The sequence below is a fragment of the Citrus sinensis genome, chromosome 9, assembly GCF_022201045.2.
Source record: "Citrus sinensis cultivar Valencia sweet orange chromosome 9, DVS_A1.0, whole genome shotgun sequence".
Classification (NCBI taxonomy): domain Eukaryota; kingdom Viridiplantae; phylum Streptophyta; class Magnoliopsida; order Sapindales; family Rutaceae; genus Citrus; species Citrus sinensis.
The window spans coordinates 11896643-11923388 of record NC_068564.1 but is presented as its reverse complement, the minus strand read 5'-3'; the positions used below and the strand labels follow the sequence as shown (position 1 = coordinate 11923388).

Here is a 26746-nt window from a genome sequence, read left to right as displayed (position 1 = left end):
ACTAACATGAAAAATTGCAGAGAAAGTGATACTCCAATGAGTACAGGACAGAAACTAAGAAGAGCAGGAAATGATGATAACTTGATTGTTAATGTTACTAAATATAGAAGCATAATAGGTGCTTTGCAGTATCTGGTGCTTACAAGACCAGAACTTGCTTTTTCAGTGAATAAGTTGAGTCAATTTCTTGTTGCACCAACTGAGAAACACTGGATTGCTTGTAAGAAAATTCTAAGATACTTGAAGGCAACTGAAGATTATGGATTGTTGTTTAAAGCAAGTGATGGAATTAGTTTAACAGCATATACAGATGCAGATTGGGCATGTGATGTTGATGACAGGAAATCAGTTGGAGCATATTGTGTATATCTTGGGCAGAATCTTATTTCATGGTCTTCCAAGAAACAACAGACTGTAGCAAGGTCTAGCACAGAGTCAGAGTATAGAGCATTGTCAACCGCTTGTGCAGAAATTGTTTGGATTCAAGCTTTACTTGGAGAACTTAAACTGAAGTGCAGCCAAATACCAATCATCTGGTGTGACAACAATGGTGCAGCTGCATTAGCAACAAATCCAGTATATCATGCTAAAACCAAGCACATAGAGTTAGATGTGCATTTCATAAGAGAAAAGGTAACTGGCAAACAAGTGGAGATCAAGTATGTACCAAGTGAGTGGAATATTGCAGATGTGCTTACAAAGCCTATGGCTTACTCCTTTTTCAATTACTATAGAGACAAGCTTAATATTGTTCCACGACCGTTAAGCTTGAGAAGGGGTGTTGAGATGCTTAGTCAACAGCAGCAGATCAATGGCTGAGATTCACTTAACTAGGATTGATGAGCTGGATAGCTGAGCTGGACAAATTCGTTAGATTGTTATTGTTGAGTGTAGCTTAACCAATAGTTAATTGACAGCTGTTATAAAGGTTGTTATTACTGTTAATGAGTAGTATAAGTTGATTAAAGAGTGAATGTAATCATTAAGTTCGAGATTAATAAAGCTCTCTGTTTCAGTTCATTTTTCTTTCTTCTTTCCGTCACTTTCCTGCTAACCGAACACACTGTATGCTTAAGATCAGTGAATTCTAAGTCTACCAATAATTAATTTCAACACTTACTAATAATCATTTTCAATTCGCGGTAATTTTTCACTTCTACCTTTTGAAGCCGCAATAGATTTTTGGCCATGGAGAACGAGAAGAGATATTTCAATTTTTGACAGAACAATACATTTATAATCCTTAAGTTGCTGAAAGATTGATCTTCTTTGAGTTGGCTGTAGCATATGGCCTCCAAATTGATCAATTCATAGAGAGTCAGTGACTCCAGCAAGGGAAAGACTTTGCAACGAACCCCTCCAACTGAACCGACAATATGTAAAATCTCAGAACAAGATCTTTCATAAAGATGCTTCAATCGTGGAAAACCTTCCCCATCGTCTAATTCATGAACATCATTCAGAACACCCTCCAGTTTGTCTAGATAGAGATCTTCAGTTCTCTTCAGCAACATTTTCGTCCCATATTTCTTCAAAAGAATGCTAACTCTTCCTAGCCCGGCGAGCATCATCGATCTTGATGTTCCAAATTTGACAGGCCATAGGCCCATTCCTTGTCCTATACGTATCCTATATCTTTGCAATTCTACAGAGACCAAATTTCGCGGCAAAATTTCTTCATCCGGAACTTTTATCTCTAAAGTAGTTAGCCTTGTCAACCCCTTTAACTCGACAAGATTGGCATTACTTCCTCCTTCAACCTTCTCCCACCGTTTGAAACCATCACCCATATACAATTCTTCTAGTCGAGATAATTTTGATATGACATTCGGTGCTATCACCTTAAGCCTCTGACAATTGCTCAAATCTAGCAACCTTAACCGTGTCAATTGTCCAATTTCAAGTGGTAACTGGTCGATATTGGAACGTGCAAGGCTGAGAATCTCTAATTTCTTTAGCTCTCCAACTATTGCTATATCTTTTAGTCTGCAACCATCTAAACACAATGTTTGAAGGTTAATGAGGCGACCAAGTGATGACGATAATGAAGAGAAGTGAATTCCAGTAAAATTCAAAACTTTGAGTCCTTCCGTCCCTTTAAAAAAGTGGTCTGAAACTTGCATAGAGCCATCACCCTCCGTATGCAACAAAAATAACTCAAGACGGGGACATTGCAACCTTTCAGGAAGCACTTGAATACCTATATAAGGTAAAGAAATAGCAATTGGATCTTCCTGTATTGTCTCTTCCATCTTTTTCTCCAAGCCGGCAACATTTGGAATATTAAACATGAGCAGCTCTTCTGCAATTGATACAACAACTACACGGATGACGTCATGTATTTTAACTTCATCTTCAGCATCACCGTCCAACAATAAGCATGAAAATTTGAGTTTGTCGATCAACGTATGCACTCTGCTCCTTGCTTCTTCCAGTGTGTAAACGTTTTTAAAATAGCCCATACCCATACTATATCTCAGTAAGTAAGGAACTGGTATAGCATGATCTTCACTAAGTAGACCACAAAGAAGGAACAGAGATTTTGCCTCCTCACTTACCAAGGAGTCATAACTCAATTTTATGGAGGTGTAAACATTTGCTTGCATGCCATGAATTTCTCCTAGATTGGAACTTCTTAGCTGATTCAATGCATCTTTCCAAAAGTCAAGCTCCTTAGTTTTCAAAGCATTTGCAACTGTACTCAGTGCAACAGGCAAACCTCCGCATCTTTCAACGATCTCATCTGCAATCAGTTGAAAAGCATATATTTTTGTTGGATCACCCACTATCTTCTCAAACAACTGCAAAACTTCTTTTCTTGATAAAGAATCGATCGAGAAATTTTTCTGAGAATTCATATCAATGCACAATAAATCTCGACTTCTAGACGTTATTATTATTGTGCATCGTCTCTTATCATCGGTTCTTTCTTTCTCAACATTCCCAGAAGGAATTCCAATTTTATCAAACTCGAGTTTTGTCCAAATATTATCCAATATAATCAGGATCCGCTTCTCTTTCTTCAATCTTTGACATAGTTGATGTGCTCTGTGGAATATACTATCATTCAAGTCAAATTTCATCCCTAAATCAGAAGCTAGCTGGTCTTGAATTTTCTGAGGATCTGGGTTCTGTGTTAGCTCAGCCATAACGACCTCATCGAACAAGTTATCTTCCATCACTTGCTTTGCAACTTGCTTGACTAGCGTGGTTTTACCCACGCCGCCCATCTCGTAGACCCCAATTATGTTGTGCTTATTATCCTTCAACGCCTCGACAACATCCTGAAATACTTTCATTCTTGAATCAAAGGCCGCGAAATCTTTCACTTCCATATGTTCTGCCCGCTTTGGAGTAGGACGGTAGGAAACATTAGAGAAGTTGCCTTTTCCCACGAGACTAGCGGCAGCTTCTGCGGCCTTTGCTGCTTGTTTACTGAGCTTGTAACGAGAAATCAAGTTTGGGCACAATCCTTTGAAACAGAACTTCTTAGCTCCATCTTCATCATCAGTGATGGATTTTGCAGTGCCCTGAGTGAATTCCTTGACGCTATTAAGCCAGTCTGCAACATCCTTGTAAATCTCATCTCCTTGTTCAGTAACCTGATGAACGGGTATTTCCACCCTTTCTCTTTTATATTCCAGCCGCTTCACTTTATCTTTTAGCTCATCTATGTAGCTCTGGTACTTGAACATATAAGATATCTGCCGTATAATCGGTTTGAACAGTGACCTTGCACCTTCTGATACGATGCTGGAAAAAGCAGCCATACCCACTTCTGCCATTGCCTACTGCTAAACAAATCTAATAAAATGTCAAAGAAAGGAATACAAATAAATTAAAATGAACTAGAGGTAAAGACAAAAAAGGAAAAGACGGTAAACAGTATCGCTACATTGATCTTGAATCAACTGAAACATAAACAGAGCATTTTTTCTTCTTTGTTAAGGATCAGAGTTTTTGCTATTAACAGAAACGTACTTCAAGTGTCTAAAAAAAAAACAACCATAAATTTACCATAAATGAACAATAACTATAAAACTCAAGCAAAACAAGCCATAGAATTTTTATCTTGGAAAGTGGATGGAAATTAAGAAAGAAATGCTATAAAGATCAAGCATCAGAGATTATGCTATTAAAAGAAATTAATTGAAGGTTTTAGAACAAGTGCACCTGTTTAATTATGTGGGATCAGAAAGTTGATAAGCTTTTGTAATCGCCTTGAATATTTAAGAACAATTTCAATGAGTAAAAAATTTCTGTTACCTGCAGAGGAATGTGATTATAGAGAGCTTATGAGAGCAATGACAATGATTTGGAAAAGAAGAAGACTTAATCGTGCAGCCCTTAATATTTATTAAATGACTTGTGATCATTTCTTTTATGAATAAAATGCCAACAGCAAAAACAGAAAAAAGGGCCAAATTTAATTTACTAAGTCTTATTTTATTTTAATTTCTTTTATTTTCATTCGCCGAAGAGGGAATCTCTCTCTCTTCTTTTTTTTTTTTAAGGGAATCTCCTTACCTAATATGACAAAATGAAAGCAATCTGTAAATAGTACAATAATCATATAATATAATAAGTAAAAATACCCATATATTTATAATATTAATGATGGGATCCATATGTTTATACTAATTAAATTGGTGGACCAGAATTTATTTGACCATATACTTGTTTTCTATATAATTAAAATTGAAACGATAGAGAAAAATTGTCGTATTGATTGTTTCGAATTCGATTGTGGAGTTCCGTTGTGGATAGCACTTCCAATATTGAAAATGGAGCTTTCATCAACTTTCTCTCACGGACACGTACCGTCATGCATATTGCATTATTTCCCTAGAAAAGCAAGATTAATTCTTTTAATAAGCAAACGCGTAGGTGGGAATCCATTGACTAAACGAGTGGAACAACAATATCAAACCAATGATAAGCATGCTCAAGATGCTTAAGTGGGAAAACAAATTATGACAGATAATTCAAAATCTGAATCCGCCTGATGGACGGGTTTGACCACCCAGATCAAGATAAGCGAGTCCAGGCAACTAATCTGAACCATTCTCCTTTAGTAACAGGGGAATGAAATTATATTGATGATAGATAATTTCAAAACAGAGGAACCTGTTTTTCCTTCCTTTTCTTCCCCCCCCAACTCTTCTTCTTTTATATATTTTCCTTGGAATTTTTGGTAGACGAAAAAAAATTGAGAATGATTTCAGGAAAACGGGTGGATAATAACTAAAATATTTAGTTTTATATAATTGATAAACGCGCTCACTATTAATAGAATTCATTAGATATCATAATTTAAGTAACTTCTTGTGATTGATTGAGGGTACGTTTGAGATTTCTTTTACTTCCCAATAATTAACTTCTACGTTGATTCTCAGAAAATTAATTTTATGAATAATTTAGTAGGGTGTTTGGTAAATGATGATTATTTGACAGTCAATTTTCAAATAATCTACTATACAAATTTGGTAAGTGAAAATTAAAAGTGTAATATTCATGTGCAATGATAAAAATGTACTTGTTTGTTTAATTGTACTTTATTTAGAATATTATTATTTACATCATTTTTTTATTTACTGGATTTTTTTAAGAGTATATTCTATTTTCTTTATTGCATATTTATATCATTTTTTATTAACTATTTTAATTTACAATAAAACTAACTCTAATATTTTTTTAACTAAAAAATTTGTTATGCAGTTTGTAATGTACACAAATGCTAACATATTATTAAATTGATTAATAAATTAAGTGCAAAAAATAAAATGCAAAAATTTAATCTTTATATAAACTTTTATGTACATAAAACTATTGCAATCAAAGTAGTTCATAAAAATAAAATATTATATACATGTGTGTAAAAAAAATATAACTATAATATTGTCCACTCATTAAACTTGCAGCACTATTATTTCTCAATCTCCTTATCTCTCGACCTTTAGGAACATTAATACCATGATCTTCTTTCTGAATTCGCCCTGCGTTTCCACAGTATCAACAAGGCGATCAATTTGCTGTGACAGCCTTTCAACTCCTCCCACTTTCCTCCCTTTTGCAGCCGCTCTTTTTCCTTTTCTTTCTTTGATAGCTTCAATGGGAACAAACTCATCTAACGACAAGTACATTCTTCAACCACAGTGGAATTGGTAGTTGATATTTTACTACTCTCAGATGGTATCTAAACATGGTCACCAGTGATTGTTATATTAAAAAAAATTCTATTCAATTTTTCCTCTGACTTTGTGTCGATACCTTTCATGCAAAATCTACTTGCTTCAGAAATTTCTTACGTATGTTGATATCATATTAAAGTGAATTCACGATCCTATATTATTTTGCATGACATCAAAATTTAGCCGAATGGTAAAGAATTTCCCTTTTTGTTTGTCCCACAACTATAGTCTCATTTTTGGCAATAAGCTCACAATATGCACGGAAATGAAGATCTATTAAAAACTTCCCTGTAATATTAAACACTAAACAATATCACTATGTTGTGCATATGGTGCCTCGTCAACAATTTGATGTTCATTTTGTTGCTCGGGTGAATATGACTACTTGCGTTGCGAGTCCATGCTTTGTCGTTTGGATGGAGGACGGGCCATCTTTTTTATTTTAGATGCTTTGAGAGACTTTTGATTTAATGATTGAATGCAGTCAATTAACAAAAGCTTACATATTATGTAGGTGCTGATTTGTATGTTCTTGATAAAGTAGATTTATTTACATCCAAGCCAACGGAGCCAGAGACATTTCGTTAATAATATACACGATAATTATTTTTGTTAAACTGATTTCTGGTTATAAGACCTATGAAAGCATTCAAAGAAACCACTGAACTCAGAGGAAAGCCATGATTAAATATACTGCGGAGCATATGAGCTCGTTTTTTGATCTCTTGATCACTCATAAGCTTTTCTATACCACTCACTATATCATCCTTTTGAATCGATTTTGATTGATCATCAGAGATCATGTACCCCACCTTGAGATGATTGATCACAAATTTGGCATTGTAATGTTGATCACCTCTAATTGGCCATGCTAAAATTGGGACTCGACAACCAATTGCTTCTAATGTTGAATTTCATCAACAGTGAGATAAAAATCCACCCGTTGATTGATGACTCAATATCAATAATTGTGGCGCCCATCCATCTATTATCAAACCCTTTTTACCGACTTTATTATCCAAACCACTACGAAAATAACTGTCTTCTGCTGGTTTGTCCAAATGACGTAGAGGATCCAATCTACCTGCACCACCTTGAATTACCCAAATAAACGGTCGATTTGATGCCTCTAAAACATTAGCCAGTACTAAATACTCATCTAAGGTCGGATCCACTTCAGTACCAAATGATACATGTAACACAGATCCGCATGATTTTAAATTCAACCATTGAACGATCTCATCTTCCGTCATGTTAGAACTCCGCCGGTTGGTTCTCATCTCATGATCACGAAGCATTGAACCGCCAGATTTGTAAAATTGTTCAGGTAACAATGGGCCCACTCCCCACACCGGCTTTCCCAATTGATTGGCTAAATAATTAATAAATGGTCCCTCAAGACCATCACACGTGTTGAACATCAACGCCATTGATCCCTCCACTTCCTTCATCCAGTGTGGTTGATCACCAGCTTCTGGTGGACCTATTTTCTCGGAACCGGGTGCACCTCGCAGAGGTGGTGGACCACCAGGAGGGGGCCCATGAGGCCTGTGTTTAAGGTCTGATTCAAATAAAGCCATGTCCACAGGTAACCCAGGAAGTAAACGGGCCTCTCCCGGTTTGACATCTTGGATGCGAGCCTGCCACATGGCACACTCCACAGCTGCCGAGCAAGCACCAGAAGTGAAGAACCCAACAATGGGAACTTCAAAAATCTTGAAAACATCAGCCGTCCAGCCCATCATAACGTCGATGACTGCACAAACGGGTCGGCTTTCGGGTTCCCGGGTTGAAAGGAGGTTTCGAAGGCCTTGAAGCATTTGGCTGTGCATGACAACATGGGGGTGAGGAGGCGAAGGTGGTGGTAGTGGCGGAGATGAGGAGGGTATTTCAGTAACTTCAAAGAGAGGGTATTGGTGAAACGAGGAAGGGATGATGCTGGTGGCGGAAATGTGAGAAGGAATGATGAGGGTAGATTTGTAATTACGAGAAGCGATTTGCTTGCATAATTCAATGCATGGAAATAGATGTCCTGACCGAAGAATGGGACAATCCAAATCTCGGCCTCAGCAGCAGTAGCAACAGAGCTTGACATCTTTTTGAATTATTTGATACTTAATTGTACTGTTTGCTTTTACCATCTTTCATAAAACACTCTCTGTTATATATAAAGAGATGGCTTAATGAAGAAGTGTTTTAGTTTTACAATTTTACTAGTAGGTGAGCTCTGAGTTTGATAATTTGATTGTTATTTTTGGTTGGTTAGTTATTAGAAAGCATCTTTAAGAAAATTGATTCCAGTTCCAACTCAAATTAATAATATTATTTAAATTAATTACTCGATAAATAAATAATTAGAGACAAATCTATTCCTAATCTCACATTTATAAAATAAGGATTGAAATAAGTTCTTGTGGGTTCGAACTCAAGCCCTCAAGCCGAGTGGCTGGATCTTGACTACTTTATATATATATATTCATTCTTTAATTGAACATCTTCTGTTATATAATGAAAAATATAAGTTGATAGAGAAGGGTTTTATTTTTACTAGTAGATGAGCTTTGAGTTGAGAAGGTTAGCCCTCAAATGTTCCTTACTAAGTTAAATATCTACCATCCAAATCAACGTTCCTTAGACTATTATTCAAGTGAGATGTCTGAGTAACATACGCTTGAGTTCGGTGCCTAGCAATTCGTGTGATACATGAAACCAACCAATATGAAAACCAAATCAAGTTGGTAGGTTTACATTAATTTAAATTAACTTTCAAGTTTCAACATTATAACATAAATAAATAGCATAAGCTAATTTTTATTTTCAAGTAAATATGTTTATCGTTTAAAATTAATTTTTCTTGCGGTAAATGCAACACTAAATAAGGAGTGAAGAGGGTATTTTGTAGGGTATACCCCACCTTTTATTTCATTTCATTATTAAAAAATAAAGGCTTGATTCAACATTCAACTAAAATTAACAATTGCATGATAAAATTACTTGAGAATAAAAATTAAAATAAAAAAGAATCAGCAACTAAAAAACGACGTACAAATACCGCATAGAAGTTTTTCGTCACGAGATATTTTTGGGTTGAGACAACACTTGTATAACAGAGCATAAAGATTGAATGACGGTGAGAATAAGAGAAAACGGCACCGCAGACCGAAATGCCAGCCCATGGAGTATTGACGTAATTTTATTTCAAGTTTGCCTCTCATTTGTAGCACGTTCTTTTGCAGTGATCATTCAATCCTTTGCTGCTTTGCATAGCCCAGAAAAATAGAAGCTATCAGCCAGCAGAGTGGTACCTCTGGAAAGGTTATTTATAAGCGTTGACGCTGCCTCCTTATCCGGCAACCAGTTCTCAATGATTCCGTTCTGAACAAGCAACTCGACGTCCTTCGCTGTGTTCACGAGATGATGAATAAGGAACACGTAATCATTTATGTAATTCTCTGAGTAATGCCGTTGTTCAAAGGCAATGAGATTACGAAATAAGGATTCCGTTTCCAGCTGTAGCTTCAGTTTCGGAATATGCAATGTCCTGTTTTTGAATTCTATGGCGAACAAATCATTGCTCTTGCTCAAACTGAAGTGGACTCCAGCTTGGTGGAGATCAGTCACACTTGGTGCGGTTTTACCTTTGTGGTATTGCTGACCTTCTTGTTTTTCCTGATCCCTCGATGAAGGTAGATGACAAATCCTTAGAAAATCAAAGAAATGCTCTACCCTAGCCTCAGTTTAAGGAGGGAATTTTTGCTGATTACCTTGTACCGCCTCTAAACCCTTGAAGTACTCATATGTGACTGATGATGGTTGGATTTTCATGTTGGTCAGGGATTTCAATTGCCGCTAGAGCAAAAAGATCCTCAAGAATGAAGAAAGGAAGCTGATTCTCAAGCAACCACATATCATACCATATATCCTCTATTAAATATGGTTTATGAAATATATGATCATCTTTTTTTTGAAGTTGACGGAAATGATACCTCAATAAGGGTTAAATGATGAAGGCAGCATCCAGCAGAATCATTTCAATGAATTTATCACTACTTAAATCGATTTTTTCTGCATAAGAACCTCGTAATTCTGCTTCTCTGAACTTTATAACTTGAACAAACTTATCAAAGCTTATTTTGATCCATTGAAGAAGTAACGCAGGTACCGCTGTTGATGTTCTTCCATGAACTGTAAGTTTGCTTTGCCATGGTGAAGAGGGCCAATTGAGACTACCTGAGGTGTATATGCCTTTTCATTTATCTGATGTAATCGCTCTGGAACTCTGTAGATGCAGCAGTTTGAGGGTAAGGGTGATAATTTTTCCAACTTAACTTGCAAGCACTCTTCCATGTTATAAACTGAAAACACGGTGCGAAATTTGATCAATTCAACAGTTAATAAGCCATAGTGATTTAAAAAGAATTTAAAAAAAAAATACAAGAGCATTCTTACACGCACAGAAGCCCCTCAATCCCTACTACTTGCAGGGCTGTAGCCACTAGCCAGGATTCAATGATATACCGGACTGAACTAAAAGGAACAACTTTCTTAGGAATATGTTATCGGCATTTTCTCTGGCCTCAGGCCATCAACAAAGCAGTTTCAATGCTTCTTATATAATTCCATGGATTATTCCTTGCCTTCACAGATGATATAATCACAATTCATATATTCATTTCTCCAGATTCTGTATAAGTGGACCAAAACTATGGAAAACTTGAACCATTTTTTTAAGAATGCAACAGCCATTTGATTGGTCCATGTCAGAAGTTAATCTGGGGAAAGAAGCTTGATCTAGCTGCAAATTTCTCTCCTTCAATCAGTCAGTTTGGGGCAGCAACAAGATCAAAGCCACCATGCAAACATTCACTAAAGTTTATATAATATTCACTAAAGTTCATATAATATTCTTGAACCTCATCTTAAGTAAAGCAACAAAAGCCTTCACTGTTTCTTGACACCTTTATTTCTCTAACACATGGCATAACATTTTTAAATTGCATAAAGCACACAAGTACTTTAGTTTGTAACAACACAGATAATAAATACCATTTTCTAACTTTAACAAAAGCATACAAAATTCTTAAACCTTGTCTCAAGCAATTCATTAATGCCACAAGGATATCTTTTTGCCTCCTACAGTTTTTATTGTTCCAGAAATTCATATATTCTTCTTTATCAAATTAAGAATTTTCCTTTTTCAGAAAATCAAGAAGGTTTCAACTGCATGGAAATACAACACATGATTACTACTATTCCCAGATTACGAAATTCATCAATGCAATATAAACATACATTTTCATTAGACATCAGAATCAAAGAATCATTGATGCATCAAATCTGTACACCCAAAAAAAATGAAAACATCAAGAGAAAATACCATATGGACCCTTTACAACCCTTATAATGAGTTCAGACCCCGTAATCCAATTTAATAGATTTGAGGACCCCTAAAATGTGCAATACAAAATTTCCCAATACTAATTAGAGCAAAGTCTAGAAAACGAAACTTATATATTGTACAAAATCATGAAAACCAGAAATGACAAAAAAAATTCATATGTAATATTTGGGTCTCTTCAACATATCTTCCATCCAAATCAAACAAGAATCGATAAATCAACAACATTCATTTTAAACGACATATTACCACAATAAAAATTGTCAACCAAGCCTCATATTAACCTTTTTTGCGTTATTTGGTAAATATATTTGTTCTTCTCAAAAAAAAAAAAACGCTTTCTTAATCAAGAATCAAATAATATATATGAATCTAAGTTGAAGTCAGTCTTGGGTTTGATGAAATAGCTTGCATTGTGATTTAGATTGGAAAGGGAGTTGATTTTTGCTGACTGAGAGAGAGAGAGAAAGTTGAGACTTAAGAGAGTGTTGCTAATTTTCTATGGTGTAAACAAGGGTAACTAGGTCATAGTTCAAAATGAAGGTCCAAAATTTACTAAAGCTATTAAGGAGCCGAAAACCCATAATGGCTTCCCTCAAATAAATAAAATTTTCAAGCATAGAGTTTTTGTTTCTTCTTAAGATTTCCTTGTCATACTTACCCATAATTTGAAAATGCCTGATATTGCCTGCAAATAAACTTATATATATTGATTAACAATATAAACAAGCACTATGAGGTTTTAGGCCTGAAAGAACATTAGGGTTGAAATGACAACCATCTATTTAAGTAACAAAATCTTCTGATAATTTGATGCTTAATAAATTGAGCAGAGATGACATATCAATCATGTTATGATGTGGAAGTTATGATTATATTCATCTTAAGAATAAGATCTTTCAGACACTGGCAGATTAGTATCAAAATACTCAGCATAAGACCTACAAACTAGAAATCACGCACTAATTATTGAACTCAGCACATAAGTTGATCTTTTATGAGCTATAAAACAAATCTGCTATAACATAAGAAAGTGGGATTTATCACCAGACAAATATATCGGTGAAACTCAAGCTGATGGAAGGATATCCAAAGCAACCTCCTTAAGGGAAGGCATCACTTCCTGCTGATGCAAACATATATATTTATTACTCACTTTCTTGAGGACCTTCCAGGAACCTGGGTAGCACCTAACGGGAAGTGGAAAAGAAAAAAATGTAAAATATAAGTTAAACAGCAGGAAAACAGTAAGTAACTCTAGGCAAGCATTAATATGTTGCTGCAGGAAAAGCGTCAGTAACTAGCCAGCAAACCTGAAAAGGGTTCCTCCATTGCGACCCTTAAAGTTGTGAATGTAATATATGGTCTCCATCACAGGAAAAAGTGTTTTGGATAGTGCAGCCAGCTTAGGGTAGAAGAATGATGGATAATCTTTAGCTCATTTAAGGAAATCCTCTCTGATCCTTTCATTGCACATTCCAAAACAACTCTACTACAACCAACTCACCAATTCTTTTTGTTAAGTCATTGTTATTTATTTATTTTTTTAAAAAGTCTTCTTTGCAACATTTTAGTGAAAGATATAACATTAATTCCCCTTCTAGATTTCTGTGAGTGAATCTAAAATTATTGTATTCATAAATAGAAGCAAAAAACCCACTTTACTTTCAATTTTTGCAAAAAAGATACCAATTGAAGGACCAAAAAGTTGTAAACAAGCAATTCAATGGATGGGTATCTAGAAACTGTTATATAGCATCAAAACCATACTAAATTTACAGAAAGTACACTAATAATGAAAGAATGGTGAAAGATACACCCAGACCTTATCCGGTCAAGCTCTCCATTGAATATAATTAGTTTCCAGGCAGTATTGAAGACAGCTTCTTTGTAAAGCTCTTCAACCACAAGCATTTCTACAAGACAAAAGAAAAGCAAAATTAATGACCTTAAGGAATGAATGTCAATGAGAAGACAAGGTGTAAGACTACCATTGACATTAAAATATGGATAGGCGACTAGAAACAATTCATCTTCCAGCTTCACACGGTCAGCCATTTTGACCTTCTCAGTGAATCCAAAATCCTCAAAGAATGAAGGTTTTGTTAGATAGTCCAACTTAAATGATGCTCCTTCAAAGACCGATTTTCTTGCAAATTTGACTTCATTTGCCTCTGGGAAAAACTAAAAACCAAATGACAGACTAAGATCACGAAACGAATCATGAACACAGATATCAGATAATCAGAAATGGGCCTTAAACAGACTACTAACAGAGTAGGAAATGCATACAGAAAACATTATTCATACACCTTATGCACATGAAATATATATGTAGAGGGATCCTCTTATGAATTTAGCTTATATCCTAATACGAGACAATGAACAATTGGATGCCATCGAAGGGCTAACATTTGTTTGATTTATTATATGAAAAATAAAAATAAAAAACAAAACAAAACAGAGTTGATTGATGGCCTTTGATGGATTGCCTACACTCCTAAAGTGCAGAGAGCCTGATTGATGCCATGCTTTAACTGCCCCACACACACTTGATCTTATTATCTCTCTTTTCGAATATATAATCGTTGCCTTTCATCCTGAACCAGCTGTCCTTCCAGGCACCAGCTGTGTTTTCTTCAATTCAGTGAAACATGCACTTTCTGGTAAGAATAAACTTGTCCTTCCTCAAAAATTCAGCTTCTGAAATTCAGCTTCTGACTATGAAGCTTTCTTTTTTAAAACAATTACTATTCTAGCATAATGCATCTAATTGAAGACAACTCAGAATTGAAAAAGCCATATGTTAATGTCTGCTGTTGGGACCTCAAGACCAGGAACAAAAAGCTTTTTTCTAACAGTTGCGTTAACAAGTGGAAATAGCTTTTTTCTGAAGGACCCAACATTGCATTGAAAGAGTCAACAAAAGGACTGGCGTCATATTTAGTCCAGCAAGAATTTTGTGGACTTAACACAATGGTTAATAATTCGCCCAGCGGTCACTTTGTCCAACTACTGGCAACCTTGACGGTGGAAATGCATCTTTCAAATGTTGGCAGGCTCTAGCTTCTTGATGTACTGTTGATAGAAATGTATATTTCAAAAGTTGGCGGGCTCAAATTGCCGAGACTTTGGTTTCTTGCATTTCAAACCCACAAATAAAACTTTGGTAGAACCCCAGAAAGAGCTACACCTCCCAAATGTGATGACAAATGAAGAGACCATGCCTAGTGCTTGGTTCGGCAAATGAGTAAGTCTGAAAGAAATTGAGGGAAACCTTTCCCACAGAGAGTCATATTGAAGGTTACAATTTGATGACTTTGTCCCTCTGTTGCCCACAACCTTCTTTATCTCTTTTCTTGGTCATAAATAATCAAACATATATTAGTCGTTAGATGCAATCCACTCACTGCCATCTCATGTCCACAATCAATCAGCCATATTTTAATAGAAATGAAAACATTTTAATAAAAAAGAATGAGATGGGAACAAAATCAAACTTGACAGACAAGGGTCTATGTGATTTTAAAGATGCTTGGTGAAAGTCATATTCAAGAGTTCAACAGTCAGTTCTATCACCTATGGCAAAGTAACCACCACAACTAAAGCAATTACAAAACATCAAGAAGCTTGAACTTGGCAAGAGTTCTCATTAACAGTATACTTCAGAAATTAAGACACACTTAAAGTGCAAGCTTTTGGAATTATTTAAGGGGTTAAAACCTCCTATGGTCACAGCTAACAATTACTAATCACAAATCCCAAAAAACAGATATGCAAAAAGCTGCAAAAGAACAATATTAGCAACTGATGTCTGCTTTTGCTCGGACAAAGGTTCTCATAACAAAGGACTTAGTGATTGTCTGTCACATGTTTATGTGAAGGGGAAAATGGAAGTTTGTTTTAGTCAATCTCATGTCTAATGGCATTCATAAGGAACCCAAAAATAAAAGAAAAAATAAAGAGTTAGTACGTGTTTCTTGCAGCATAAAGAAAATTTATCATCCATGAAAAAGGTAGTATGGAAAAAGCTAACTCATTTATACGCCAACGGAGAAAAACTTGTCGTCCACCCACTAAGGACCCACCATTGGCAGGTCTGATGGATCCCATGGATGGGAACCACAAATTTTTTTATTTTAAATGACATCAGTATTGTACCCATATAATTTAGTTTGTCGATTCCACTGATGGGACTCGTCAAACTTGCCAAATGGCAGGTCCTCAGCGGGCAGGCGCATCGCTTTAGCATCCTTCTCTACTGATGACCAAATCTGGACTCATTTAAAAAGAATACAAAGCAAAACCAACTGACACAAACTGCATAGAGGTCTAGGACCCAAATTAATGCCGTTAACTCATCCAATTAATACATTCTCTTAGGGATCATACCATGGTATGACATTTCAAAAGAAACTAAAAGGAAAACAACTGCACAAATTGCACTGAACTCAAAAAGACCTGTTGAAGGTGTTCACTGGTCCAACTAATAAAAGTCATCAAGGATTGTATCGGGGACTTGGGACCAATCCTGCCTTTACTAGAGAAAGGGGGTTTAGGATAAAGAAGATAACCTCTTTTCCTAGTGCCCTTTTGGACAAAAATGAATTCCTGCTACATTCTGAGAATAAAACCATAGACATCTAACTTCTGATAGCTAGTAAATTTGGTAAAACCTTGGCAGTTGCACTTGGGGCAGAAATTAGTTCCACCTTGGTTTACAGAACAGAAATTCATCGTATGCTTGTATTTATTTGTTTTTTATACACACATATACACATACACACAAACAGTACCTTCACTTTGAAGGAAAGATTAAAATAACACTGCTCACATACACAATACTTACTATTCTAGTTCGTGTCACTTTCTCCGGAGTCACAAACAGATCACAGAATTCACATATTAACCGCATACTTCCAGTTATTTCTATTCCTCCTTCACCATCACCTGCCGCACAATTACAAAAAGTGAGAGGTAATAACCAAGATATTTGGGTTGCTCTTGGGTGGGGGTGGGAGGTAAGGGTTAGTTGTGGAGGGCACCTGGTACAGAATCAAGGCCAGCTGTCGGGAATTCAATCTCCTGAAACATATACTTGTTCATCATAAAGTATATACGTATTCTGCAGTCAATGCGTGCTTATAGTTCTTCAATTATCCAGCAATAACTCACCATCAACTTCCTGCCATCCTTCACGGCTAATTCAGCAGCCATTTTTGCCTGTTTAAAGGTCAAAAGCCCAAAATAAGCGGATGCTGCTACTCCTATACTTATTATCTAACTACTACAGAACAGATGATACGCATCAAGTTGTATCAAGAGAGACACCAAGTTGTGTTTTCCAAGAGTTTCCAAAGCAGTTCTGTTCCTTTGTCTAATTTTTAGACTGCTTTGACAACTCATCTCAAAGGTGCCACTCATCCAATGTGAAGTGGTGACAGTGGTTTAGAGTTTTAAACTAAATGCAGAACTAGTAGTACTTTGAAAATATATTCATCCTAAGATACCATAACACAGGGATTCTTACACAAAAACAATAACTTTGATGTCGAGAGCAGATGATTTCACAAAAGCAGATGTTTTGATTTAAGTCTCCAAACCCCCACCAAGAAAATGTTCAACGGATGTAGAAATATGATCCATATATCTGTAACTTAAATTGTGAAAGTCGCTGATGCTTTTCTAAAATTGCCACAATCTATCAACCCCGTGAATGTTTTTGGATTAAACAACAAGCAGGACCCAATGCCTGGTTTCTAATAGCTTCAAAAAGGCCAAATTGGTTTTAAATGTCTCCCGCTTTTCATTTAACAAGTTTAAGCATCCCTTTGGCATTGCAATTGGGGATCTCAGATATATAGACTGTTTGGTAAACTGTTACAGCCGCAGCTCTTAAGCAAAAATAATTTTATCTCATAATTGATTGATTAAAAACTTTTATTACGTTTATTAGTTTTATAAAAAATATTATTTATAAGTCATATTTACCAAACACAGTCAACTTTTACATCACAGCTATAACTTTTCTTTTTTTTTTTTTTTTTTTTCACCACATACATATAGTTAAAAACTACAAGACCTCGATATCAAACAGATCCTAAAGGTTAATGTAATAAAAAGATAAATAAACAAATGTAAAAGCCAGCGTACTTGATCAAGAAGCTCTGAATAGTCACTGGGAAAGGGAACATCGACGTTAATGGAGTTATTGCCATCGCTTGAAACCGAATTGGTGAGACAACTGCGTTTTCTTCTATACGGCGAAAATGTGATGATTCTTTGACCACTGAAATTTTCATTACTACATTTTATCGAAAATTTTCTACAATTTGCCTGTAATTAGTGGCAATCAATCGGTTAAGAAACAATCTAAAAAAATTTTAAAAATAATGATTACAGACTCAGAGTATACCTGTCGACGTGGAATTGAAGGAACCGGGATAGGAACCGTAGGGAAGGCGATGGCTGAATTGGAGGATAACGGCATATTGAAATTTGAACCGCAAAGTAAAGAGAGAATAAACGCGCCCCTTTCAAATACCGTGCTTTTTGTGCCTGGGAATTTAACTAATTTATGCGAATAATAAAATTTATGAATTTAGTAAATTATTTATTATAATAATATTGAGAGGTTGTGCATTATTTTATTAGTAAGGATGCAGTAATAATAAAATTAATTAAATTAAAATAACTGGTCCGTAAAATTTATTTTTTTATTTTATATTTTTATTTAATCAATAAATTAATGTTATATCATTTGTATAAAAGTTTGTGAGATAATTGCATTTTCTTCTATACGCCGAAAATGTGATGATTCTTTGACCACTGAAATTTTCGTTAGTACATTTTGTCGGAACATTTCTACAATTTACCTGCAATTACTGACAATTAATCGGTTAAGAAACAATTCAATTTTTAAAAATAAAATTACAGATTCAGAGTATACCTGTCGACAGGGAATTGAAAGAATTGGAATGGAACCGTAGGAAGGGCGATGGCTGTATTGGATGATAACGGCATTTTGAAAAACAAACTAAAGAGAGAAGTAACGCGCCCCTTGCAAATACCGTGCTTTTTTTAAGTTGGGATTTAAATAATTTATACGAATAATAAAATTTATAAATTTAGTAAAATATTTATAAAAAAATAAATATTGTAAGAATGTGCATTATGTTATTCTTAATGATATAATAACAATAAAATTAATTAAATTAAATAATTCTTCATCTGCGCGAGTTATATTATTATTTTATACTTTATTTTGTCAAAAAATTTATGTTACATCTGTTTGTATAAAAAAATTTATTTTATTATTACTTTTATTTTTATTTTTTAGAAAATGATCCGCATTATCAAGTAAAGGGTGACTCGGGATTCTGTTTATTTGAGTGTCTAAAATCTGATAAATATCCGCCAACTCAAATATATATATAGAGAGAGTGAAAATATAATTATTATTAAATAAAATTTTTGAATATAAACAAAACAAATTGATCGGATCTAGTTTCTCGAAGTACCTCATCCGAACATTACCTTTAATTGAACATAAGCACAGTTAACTAGCACATTCGCCAAAAAACCTCGGCCCAGTGTTGGGCTTATTAAAATAAAATTAAGGTCATAAGTTTGAGTCTCAGACTCTCAGTAGGAATTACTAGTCTCTGTATTACTTTTAGACTACAGTATTAATAGGGACGTATGTAGTATAGAGCAGCTAACTTTTAAATTCTTTTATAATCATTAAAAAAAAATTTATTTAAAGCAGTGTCTCAACTGAATTATAAAATTATGAAAGAGCGTTAGTTAATTTTAAAAAAAAAATCCATGTTGCCCCAAATTAAATGTCTAATTTTAAATAATTTGATCAATTATTAATATATTATGAAACTTAAATAAAAACAAAGACAATAGATTATTAAGATAAAACCAATTGAGAACAAAAAGATTAAAATTTCACTTTATTGTTTTTATTTTTATGGTTTCTTTCCAATGCTTTGAATAGAAAACACGCTTTCTTTATTTGTTTGTCATATTGTCAATGTGTGGATTTCATATTTTCATTCCAATTCTCTAAATCAATAGTACTTGCCTTCAATTATTTAATATTTCAACATTGATCCATAAATTGTAAGTCTAGCTAATTTAAATTTTCAATTTTTTGATCAAACTTTTATCTAGTTTTAAAATCCCTAACTTGTCATTTATTCATATTTGCTCTTTATTGCACTGTATGAATATTTTTGTTATTATTAAAAGATTTTGAAAACAAATTAAGTGATAACTTAGTTTTATATATTGAAATATATACTTTTGATTATATTGAAAATGAAACTATCATATATTCTTTTCAACATATAAAATCCTGTCAAGGAGTTTTTAGTAAGAACAATTATATATAAGTAAATTTATTATCAATGAACATTATAACTGCAATGTTATATGTTGCTATCTAAATTTTTAGAAATGTATTATATTTTAAATATGGTGTTAATCAAATACATGCTGTCAGACTCGACAAGGAGCACAGTTGTGCATGTGGTATGTTCCCATTTGGAGGTTTTGGGGTCGACAACACAGTTCCCCAAATGAGAATTTATCACATGCGCAATTGTGAACTCAAATCATGTTTAATTTTAAATGTGCCCCAACTTGATCAATATCGTGGCTGCGTCCTTGACTATAAATACATGTATTTTAATTCTCACAGGTATTGCTTCTATAAGTAATCCTTCCTAGTATAAAGCTTTGTAGCTTCTTAAATTAACTATAAAAAAACTTGTAAAAGAAAGTGTGATCAGGCCCGAGCTTTCAAATAATTGGGCATTTTTAGGCTTGAAAATTTTATTTCAATTATAGAGTCAGGCTCGGAAATGGCTAAGCACGGGCCTGACTCGACCCACTGCCATCCTTGCGAATATACTATTGATCCATTACGAGCTCATCAGTTAAACTCATAATCATTATAAATGTGTTACTATCATTCAAAACTCATACAATCTAAAATTGTAAATGCACAAAAAGGTTTTCAAAGACTTCCAAAAGAATGCCAATAGTCTAACTCTCTAATTTATTTCGCATAGGATATGGGTCAGGTCAACTAAGCTAAACTAATGTTGAAAAAAAAGAAGCAAATTAATGTTGGAGTGGTCAATTGGTCTTCAGAATTGTAAGAATAAAAAACTTTGAAAAATGAGATAAAACTCATAAATTAACATTAACTGTAAATTAAACAAACAAATTGTAATCCACACATAGGATAGCTTGACAGAAAAATAAGTAAATTAATGTTGGAGTTGAAAATTGGCCTTCAGAATTAGAAGAAATACAAAACAACATAAAACTCGTAAATTCACATTAAGTGTGAAACGAAACTAAAAAATTACAAATCATACATAGGACTAGAAGCATGACATAAAACTCGTAAAATGACATTAAGTGTGAAGTAAAACAAAAAATACGTAAACCACACATAAAACTAGTAAATTGATGAAAAAATAGGTAAATTAATGTTAGAGTTGTAAATTGCAAGAAGAACTTGTAAACAAAACAAAAATATAGAAAAATGACATAGAACTTGTAAATTGACATTAAGTGTGAAATGAAACAAAAATTTTGTAAACCACACAAAAAACTAGTAAATTAATGAAAAAAATGGTAAATTAATGATGGAGTTGTAAATTAAAAAAAAGTGTAAAAAAATAGAAAAATGACATAGAACTTGCAAATTGACATTAAGTGTCAAATGAAACAAAAAATTTGTAAACCACACAAAAAACTAGTAAATTGATGAAAAAATGGGTGAATTAATGTTGGAGTTGTAAATTGTAAAAAGAACTTGTAAACAAAACAAAAAACTTAGAAAAATGACATAAAACTTATAAATTGATATTAAGTGTGAAATGAAATAAAAAATTTGTAAACCACACATAAAATTAGTAAATTGATGGGAAAATGGGTAAATTAATGTTAGAGTTGTAAATTGCAAGAAAAACTTGTAACAAAACAAAAACTTAGAAAAATGACATAAAACTTATAAATTGATATTAAGTGTGAAATGAAATAAAAAATTTGTAAACCACACATAAAATTAGTAAATTGATGGAAAAATGGGTAAATTAATGTTGGAGTTGTAAATTGCAAGAAAAACTTGTAAACAAAACAAAAACTTAGAAAAATGACGTAAAACTTGTAAATTGACATTAAGCGTGAAATGAAATAAAAAATTTGTAAATCACATATAAAACTAGTAAATTGATAGAAAAAAAGGGTAAATTAATGTTTGAGTTGTAAATTACAAGAAAAACTTGTAAACAAAATAAAAACTTAGAAAAATGACATAAAACTTGTAAATTGACATTAAGTATGAAATGAAATAAAAAATTTGTAAACGACACATAAAACTAGTAAATTGATAGAAAAATGGGTAAATTAACGTTGAAGTTATAAATTGTAAGAAAAACTTATAAACAAAATAAAAACTTAAAAAAATGACATAGAACTTGGTAATTGACATTAAGTGTGAAATGAAACAAAAAATTTGTAAATCACATATAAAACTAGTAAATTGATGGAAAAATAGGTAAATTAATGTTGGAGTTGTAAATTGTAAGAAGAACTTGTAAAATAAACAAAAACTTAGAAAAATGATATAGAACTTGCAAATTGACATTAAGTGTCAAATGAAACAAAAAAATTGTAAACGACACATAAAACTAGTAAATTGATAGAAAAATGGGTGAATTAATGTTGGAGTTGTAAATTGTAAAAAGAACTTGTAAACAAAACAAAAACTTAGAAAAATGACATAAAACTTATAAATTGATATTAAGTGTGAAATGAAATAAAAAATTTGTAAACCACACATAAAATTAGTAAATTGATGGAAAAATGGGTAAATTAATGTTAGAGTTGTAAATTGCAAGAAAAACTTGTAGCAAAACAAAAACTTAGAAAAATGACATAAAACTTATAAATTGATATTAAGTGTGAAATGAAATAAAAAATTTGTAAACCATACATAAAATTAGTAAATTGATGGAAAAATGGGTAAATTAATGTTGGAGTTGTAAATTGCAAGAAAAACTTGTAAACAAAACAAAAACTTAGAAAAATGACATAGAATTTGTAAATTAACATTAAGTGTGAAATGAAACAAAAAGTTTGTAAACCATACATAAAACTAGTAATTTAATGGAAAAATGGGTAAATTAATGATGGAGTTGTAAATTAGAAGGAGAAAGTGTAAACAAAACAAAAACTTAGAAAAATGACATAAAACTTGTAAATTGACATTAAGTGTAAAATGAAACAAAAAATTTATAAATCACACATAAAACTAGTACATTGATGGAAAAATGGGTAAATTAATGTTTGAGTTATAAATTGCAAGAAGAACTTGTAAACAAAACAAAACATAGAAAAATGATATAGAACTTGTAAATTGACATTAAGTGTAAAATGAAACAAAAAATTTATAAACCACACATAAAACTAGTAAATTAATGGAAAAATGGATAAATTATTGTTGGAGTTGTAAATTGGAAGAAGAATTTATAAACAAAACAAAACAAAAACTTAGAAAAATGACATAGAACTTACAAATTGACATTAAGTGTGAAATGAAACAAAAAAATTGTAAAGCACACATAAAACTAGTAAATTAATGAAAAAAATGAGTAAATTATTGATGGAGTTGTAAATTAGAAGAAGGTGTAAACAAAACAAAAACTTAGAAAAATGACATAAAATTTATAAATTGACATTAAATGTGAAATGAAACAAAAAAATTTGTAAACAACACATAAAACTAGTAAATTGATAAAAAAAAAAGGGTAAATTAATGTTTGAGTTGTAAATTGCATGAAAAAGGTGTAAACAAAACAAAAAATTGTAATTGTTGCATAAAACTTGTAAATCAACATTAACTTGTAAATGTTGTATAAAACTTATAAATCACACATAAGATTATTAAATATAACTTGGAACACTTAGGTAACAAGTTACCTATTTATTTAGAATTAGTGATAGATTTTTATTCAAATCTAACGGTTCACGTCAATTATAGCATCAATGTCGTAAATTTAGTTACAGTATTATAGAATGACACATAAGATTATAGTGACACAATTCTTTCTATCTTAGATAGAAAGAATTGTGTACGGTGAGGTCGGGTACTTGTTGATATATATATATATATATCTTCCTTTCCGATCAAATAAATCCATAATTTTTTTCCTACTCTATGCACCTAGACAATAATGATGAATAAATTACAAATATAGACGTAGATTCAAAGAACATAATTTTTTTACACGTGTAAACACAATTTTCTAATCATTTGATTAGAAAAAAAAAATGAAGGGTCAAGATTAGATGGCATAGGTTATTCATAATTCTCTCATTAATACTCTATCTCCATCTCTCTCTCTCTCTCATTTGAGCTAAATTTTTTATCTGTTCTCTTATTTATTTTTTTAATTCTATCCGTAATTTTATATCACTATAATTACCATGATAAAATTTGAATAATTTCAATGAAAATATATATATATTTTTAACAATACGAGGTGATCACCGAACTTTTCATTTGATATCATTAACCAGAACAAAGCCACAAAGCCAATGTTCCAAACATAAAGGTATGTGTTCTTGTCTGAGTGGCAAGGGATAGCATCTTCTTGCATAAAAGATTAATGACATCAGAATTACCGTATTTAGGAAAGTGGAACATTTATATGGACAACCTATAAAAAATTTCAAAACGCTAATGAGCAAAAAATAAGTATTTTAATTCAAAATTTTGTGCTTGGATTTTCCTGTCCTTTTATACAGCATTGATAATGGGGTTGCTATAAATCTTTTGATTTAAATATTTTAATTTATATCATTAATTTAATTAAGTGAATAAATAATTAGTTAATTAATGGCGTTACCTTTAAAATTAAGCTGATAATTCAAATTAAATAGAGATATTTATGAATTTAACACGAAGAAAGAGAAGTTGTAGTGACAGTTGTAGTGTCAATTACATTTATAATTTCATTTGTAGTGAAAGTGAGAGTTCCAATATGCAATATACAAAGAGTGTGTGTGTGTAAAATTGTGCGGAAGCGAGATGCTGCCGTTGGATGAATTGAATGGACATGATTCATTGTCAATGTGGGACCCACAACTGAAGGAAAAAAACTTAGTCATAGGCTTTACATACTGCCCACAAATAAAATGAAAGTAAAAGGACAATCAACCCCTAATGTTTGGGAAAAAAAAATATAAACCTCATTGACATCTCAAAAAAGATACATAACTCCATTCTTATTAATAAATTCCATTTGTTTTAATGATAAATTTAATTTTAATCACTGTTATATCCCTATAATAAATAAATCAAGATAATGACCTAAGGCATGTTATTGATGGCGTGTATAATGAAATCAATAATTTTTTTACCTAAGACATGTTATTGATGACGTGTATAATGAAATCAATAATTTTTTATTTAAAACTTAAAATTGAGATATAATTACTTTTTATCCAAACTATTCACTTTATAATAGTAATTACAAATTAAAAATAAATTTACTATTAAAACAAATATAATTACTAACAAAAACGAGGGTTATGTTCCTTTTTTGAAATGATTTGCAAGCATTTGGGGCTCAGAGTCCTTTTAAAGAAAATGAATTCAATCCCTCCTCTCTCATCTCTATCTCTACACCTTACCCCCTGCAGATGGCTTATTCTTCATTTTTCCTTGGTAGAGGATATAAGGTTCTTTAAATCCCACCTAAATTCCACCAAAAAATACAAGATTTACATATCACTACTAGGAAAACGCAAATTAATGATAGAAATTTTATGTCACATATCATTGGGTCACCGGTGTATCATAAAAGCATGACATATTCATGACTTTTATCACACTGACATTTATAAATGATGGATGTATGTTATGCATGTAGTTTACATATATGAGCATGACAAATATATGTCATGACATGAAACGACATCGTTCTCTATTATTGAATTAGTGATTTTAACTACTTTTATTTGTACACTTGTCAAATTTTGATTGAATATTTCATTAGACTTAGAAAAAAGCTTACTTGCACTATATTTCATAGTGTAAAAATAAGAGAATAAAACCCTAAACCAAAAATTTGCTTAAATGTAAAACGCTTCTCTGCTCTCATCATGCTCAACAACCTTAACTCTCACTGCCCTAACAGCAGTTGAAATGATCATCTAGCAAAATGAGATATATGATGCGTTGCATACCGTGGCAATCTAAGTGAGAAATCCTTTGACTTTGGCAAGCACGAGATCGCCGACCTTCCATTGGCGACGAGTAGCAGTCATGGCTATGGCTTTGCTTTCTCCTTTTCTCAAACTTAGCACCATTATTGAAGAATTGCACCACACTTAATCAATAAAAATGTACGACAACAAACAAGTTGAAGCTATAACAAAATAGATGGATTGAGAGAAGCATGCCAAAATTGCTCTTGTGAGGGTTCTGTTTAGCTGTCTAGGGGTCTCAAGGCACGATTTGGCAATGAAATTTGCAGGCATTGAAACACATAAATAGGACAAAAGTAGGGTGAGTATCTCAAAACCCTAATTTGTGCAAGAGTGAGCAAGTGATTGTGTATGTTAATGTGAGTGTCTGATTGTTTCTATGTAATATTGGGGGTTATTGTGGTTGAAGATGCACGAAAATTCAATCATGTGACTACTTGACATTACAAAAATCCAAGAGATGATCTCTACTGTCATCTTTAAATTCAAATCTCGGTAGCGGCAGCGAGCAAACATCGCGCGTCATCTTGTGTCTTTCTTTTCCTCTCCAAAGCCAAACACCAAAGTAAACATGTTGTGGTGAGTCCAATTGCTTATTTATTTTATTGAATTTGGTGTCTAATTGATTTCTTCTTTGAGATCTACGGTTTGTTTCTCTTTTTAGGTTCTGAAATTAGAAAACAATTAAATCTTTATTACAGTGATGAGAGCCGAGTTCAACAATAATTAAAAAGTTAAAAATAAGATTCTATTTCATGAAATTTTATAGCTGAGTAAAAGGGAGAGGGCATTGATTGTTCAGCGAAAACCAGTTGAGAAATAAAGCGTTATGAGCAATGAAGATGAGGCTAAATCTGAA

The 26746-nt window shown here is 32.9% G+C and overlaps 2 protein-coding genes, 1 long non-coding RNA gene and 1 pseudogene across 8 annotated transcripts; 1 reads left to right on the top strand and 3 right to left on the bottom strand.

The window, feature by feature from the left end:
- Positions 1–1109: 1109 nt before the first annotated feature.
- On the bottom strand, positions 1110–3785 carry LOC107176147 (disease resistance protein At4g27190-like). Its single transcript, XM_052434005.1, has one exon. It carries the CDS (start codon positions 3783–3785, stop codon positions 1110–1112), a length of 2676 nt encoding a protein of 891 aa, XP_052289965.1.
- A 2673-nt stretch (positions 3786–6458) lies between these two features.
- On the bottom strand, positions 6459–8286 carry LOC102608202 (UDP-glycosyltransferase 73C13-like; annotated as a pseudogene).
- Positions 8287–10188: 1902 nt separating this feature from the next.
- LOC102617733 (protein LPA3-like) lies at positions 10189–18160 on the bottom strand. 6 transcript variants are annotated; one of them, XM_052434356.1, is made up of 10 exons: positions 18005–18160; positions 17743–17925; positions 16765–16812; positions 16635–16674; positions 16439–16539; positions 13581–13773; positions 13407–13505; positions 12903–13020; positions 10641–12779; positions 10189–10546 (listed from the first exon to the last, which is right to left on the bottom strand). In XM_052434356.1, exons 1-9 carry the CDS (start codon positions 18077–18079, stop codon positions 12659–12661), a joined length of 978 nt encoding a protein of 325 aa, XP_052290316.1. In that variant the 5' UTR covers positions 18080–18160; the 3' UTR covers positions 10189–10546; positions 10641–12658. The 6 variants fall into 6 exon arrangements, with proteins under 6 accessions (XP_052290316.1, XP_052290317.1, XP_052290320.1 ...); XM_052434357.1 differs by having other exon boundaries at positions 10641–12768; XM_052434360.1 differs by lacking the exon at positions 12903–13020 and having other exon boundaries at positions 10641–12768; positions 13415–13505.
- Positions 18161–25733: 7573 nt separating this feature from the next.
- On the top strand, positions 25734–26746 carry LOC102617046 (uncharacterized). The gene is made up of 3 exons (XR_372110.4): positions 25734–26188; positions 26297–26466; positions 26589–26746. It is a non-coding gene; the product is annotated as an uncharacterized LOC102617046 (long non-coding RNA).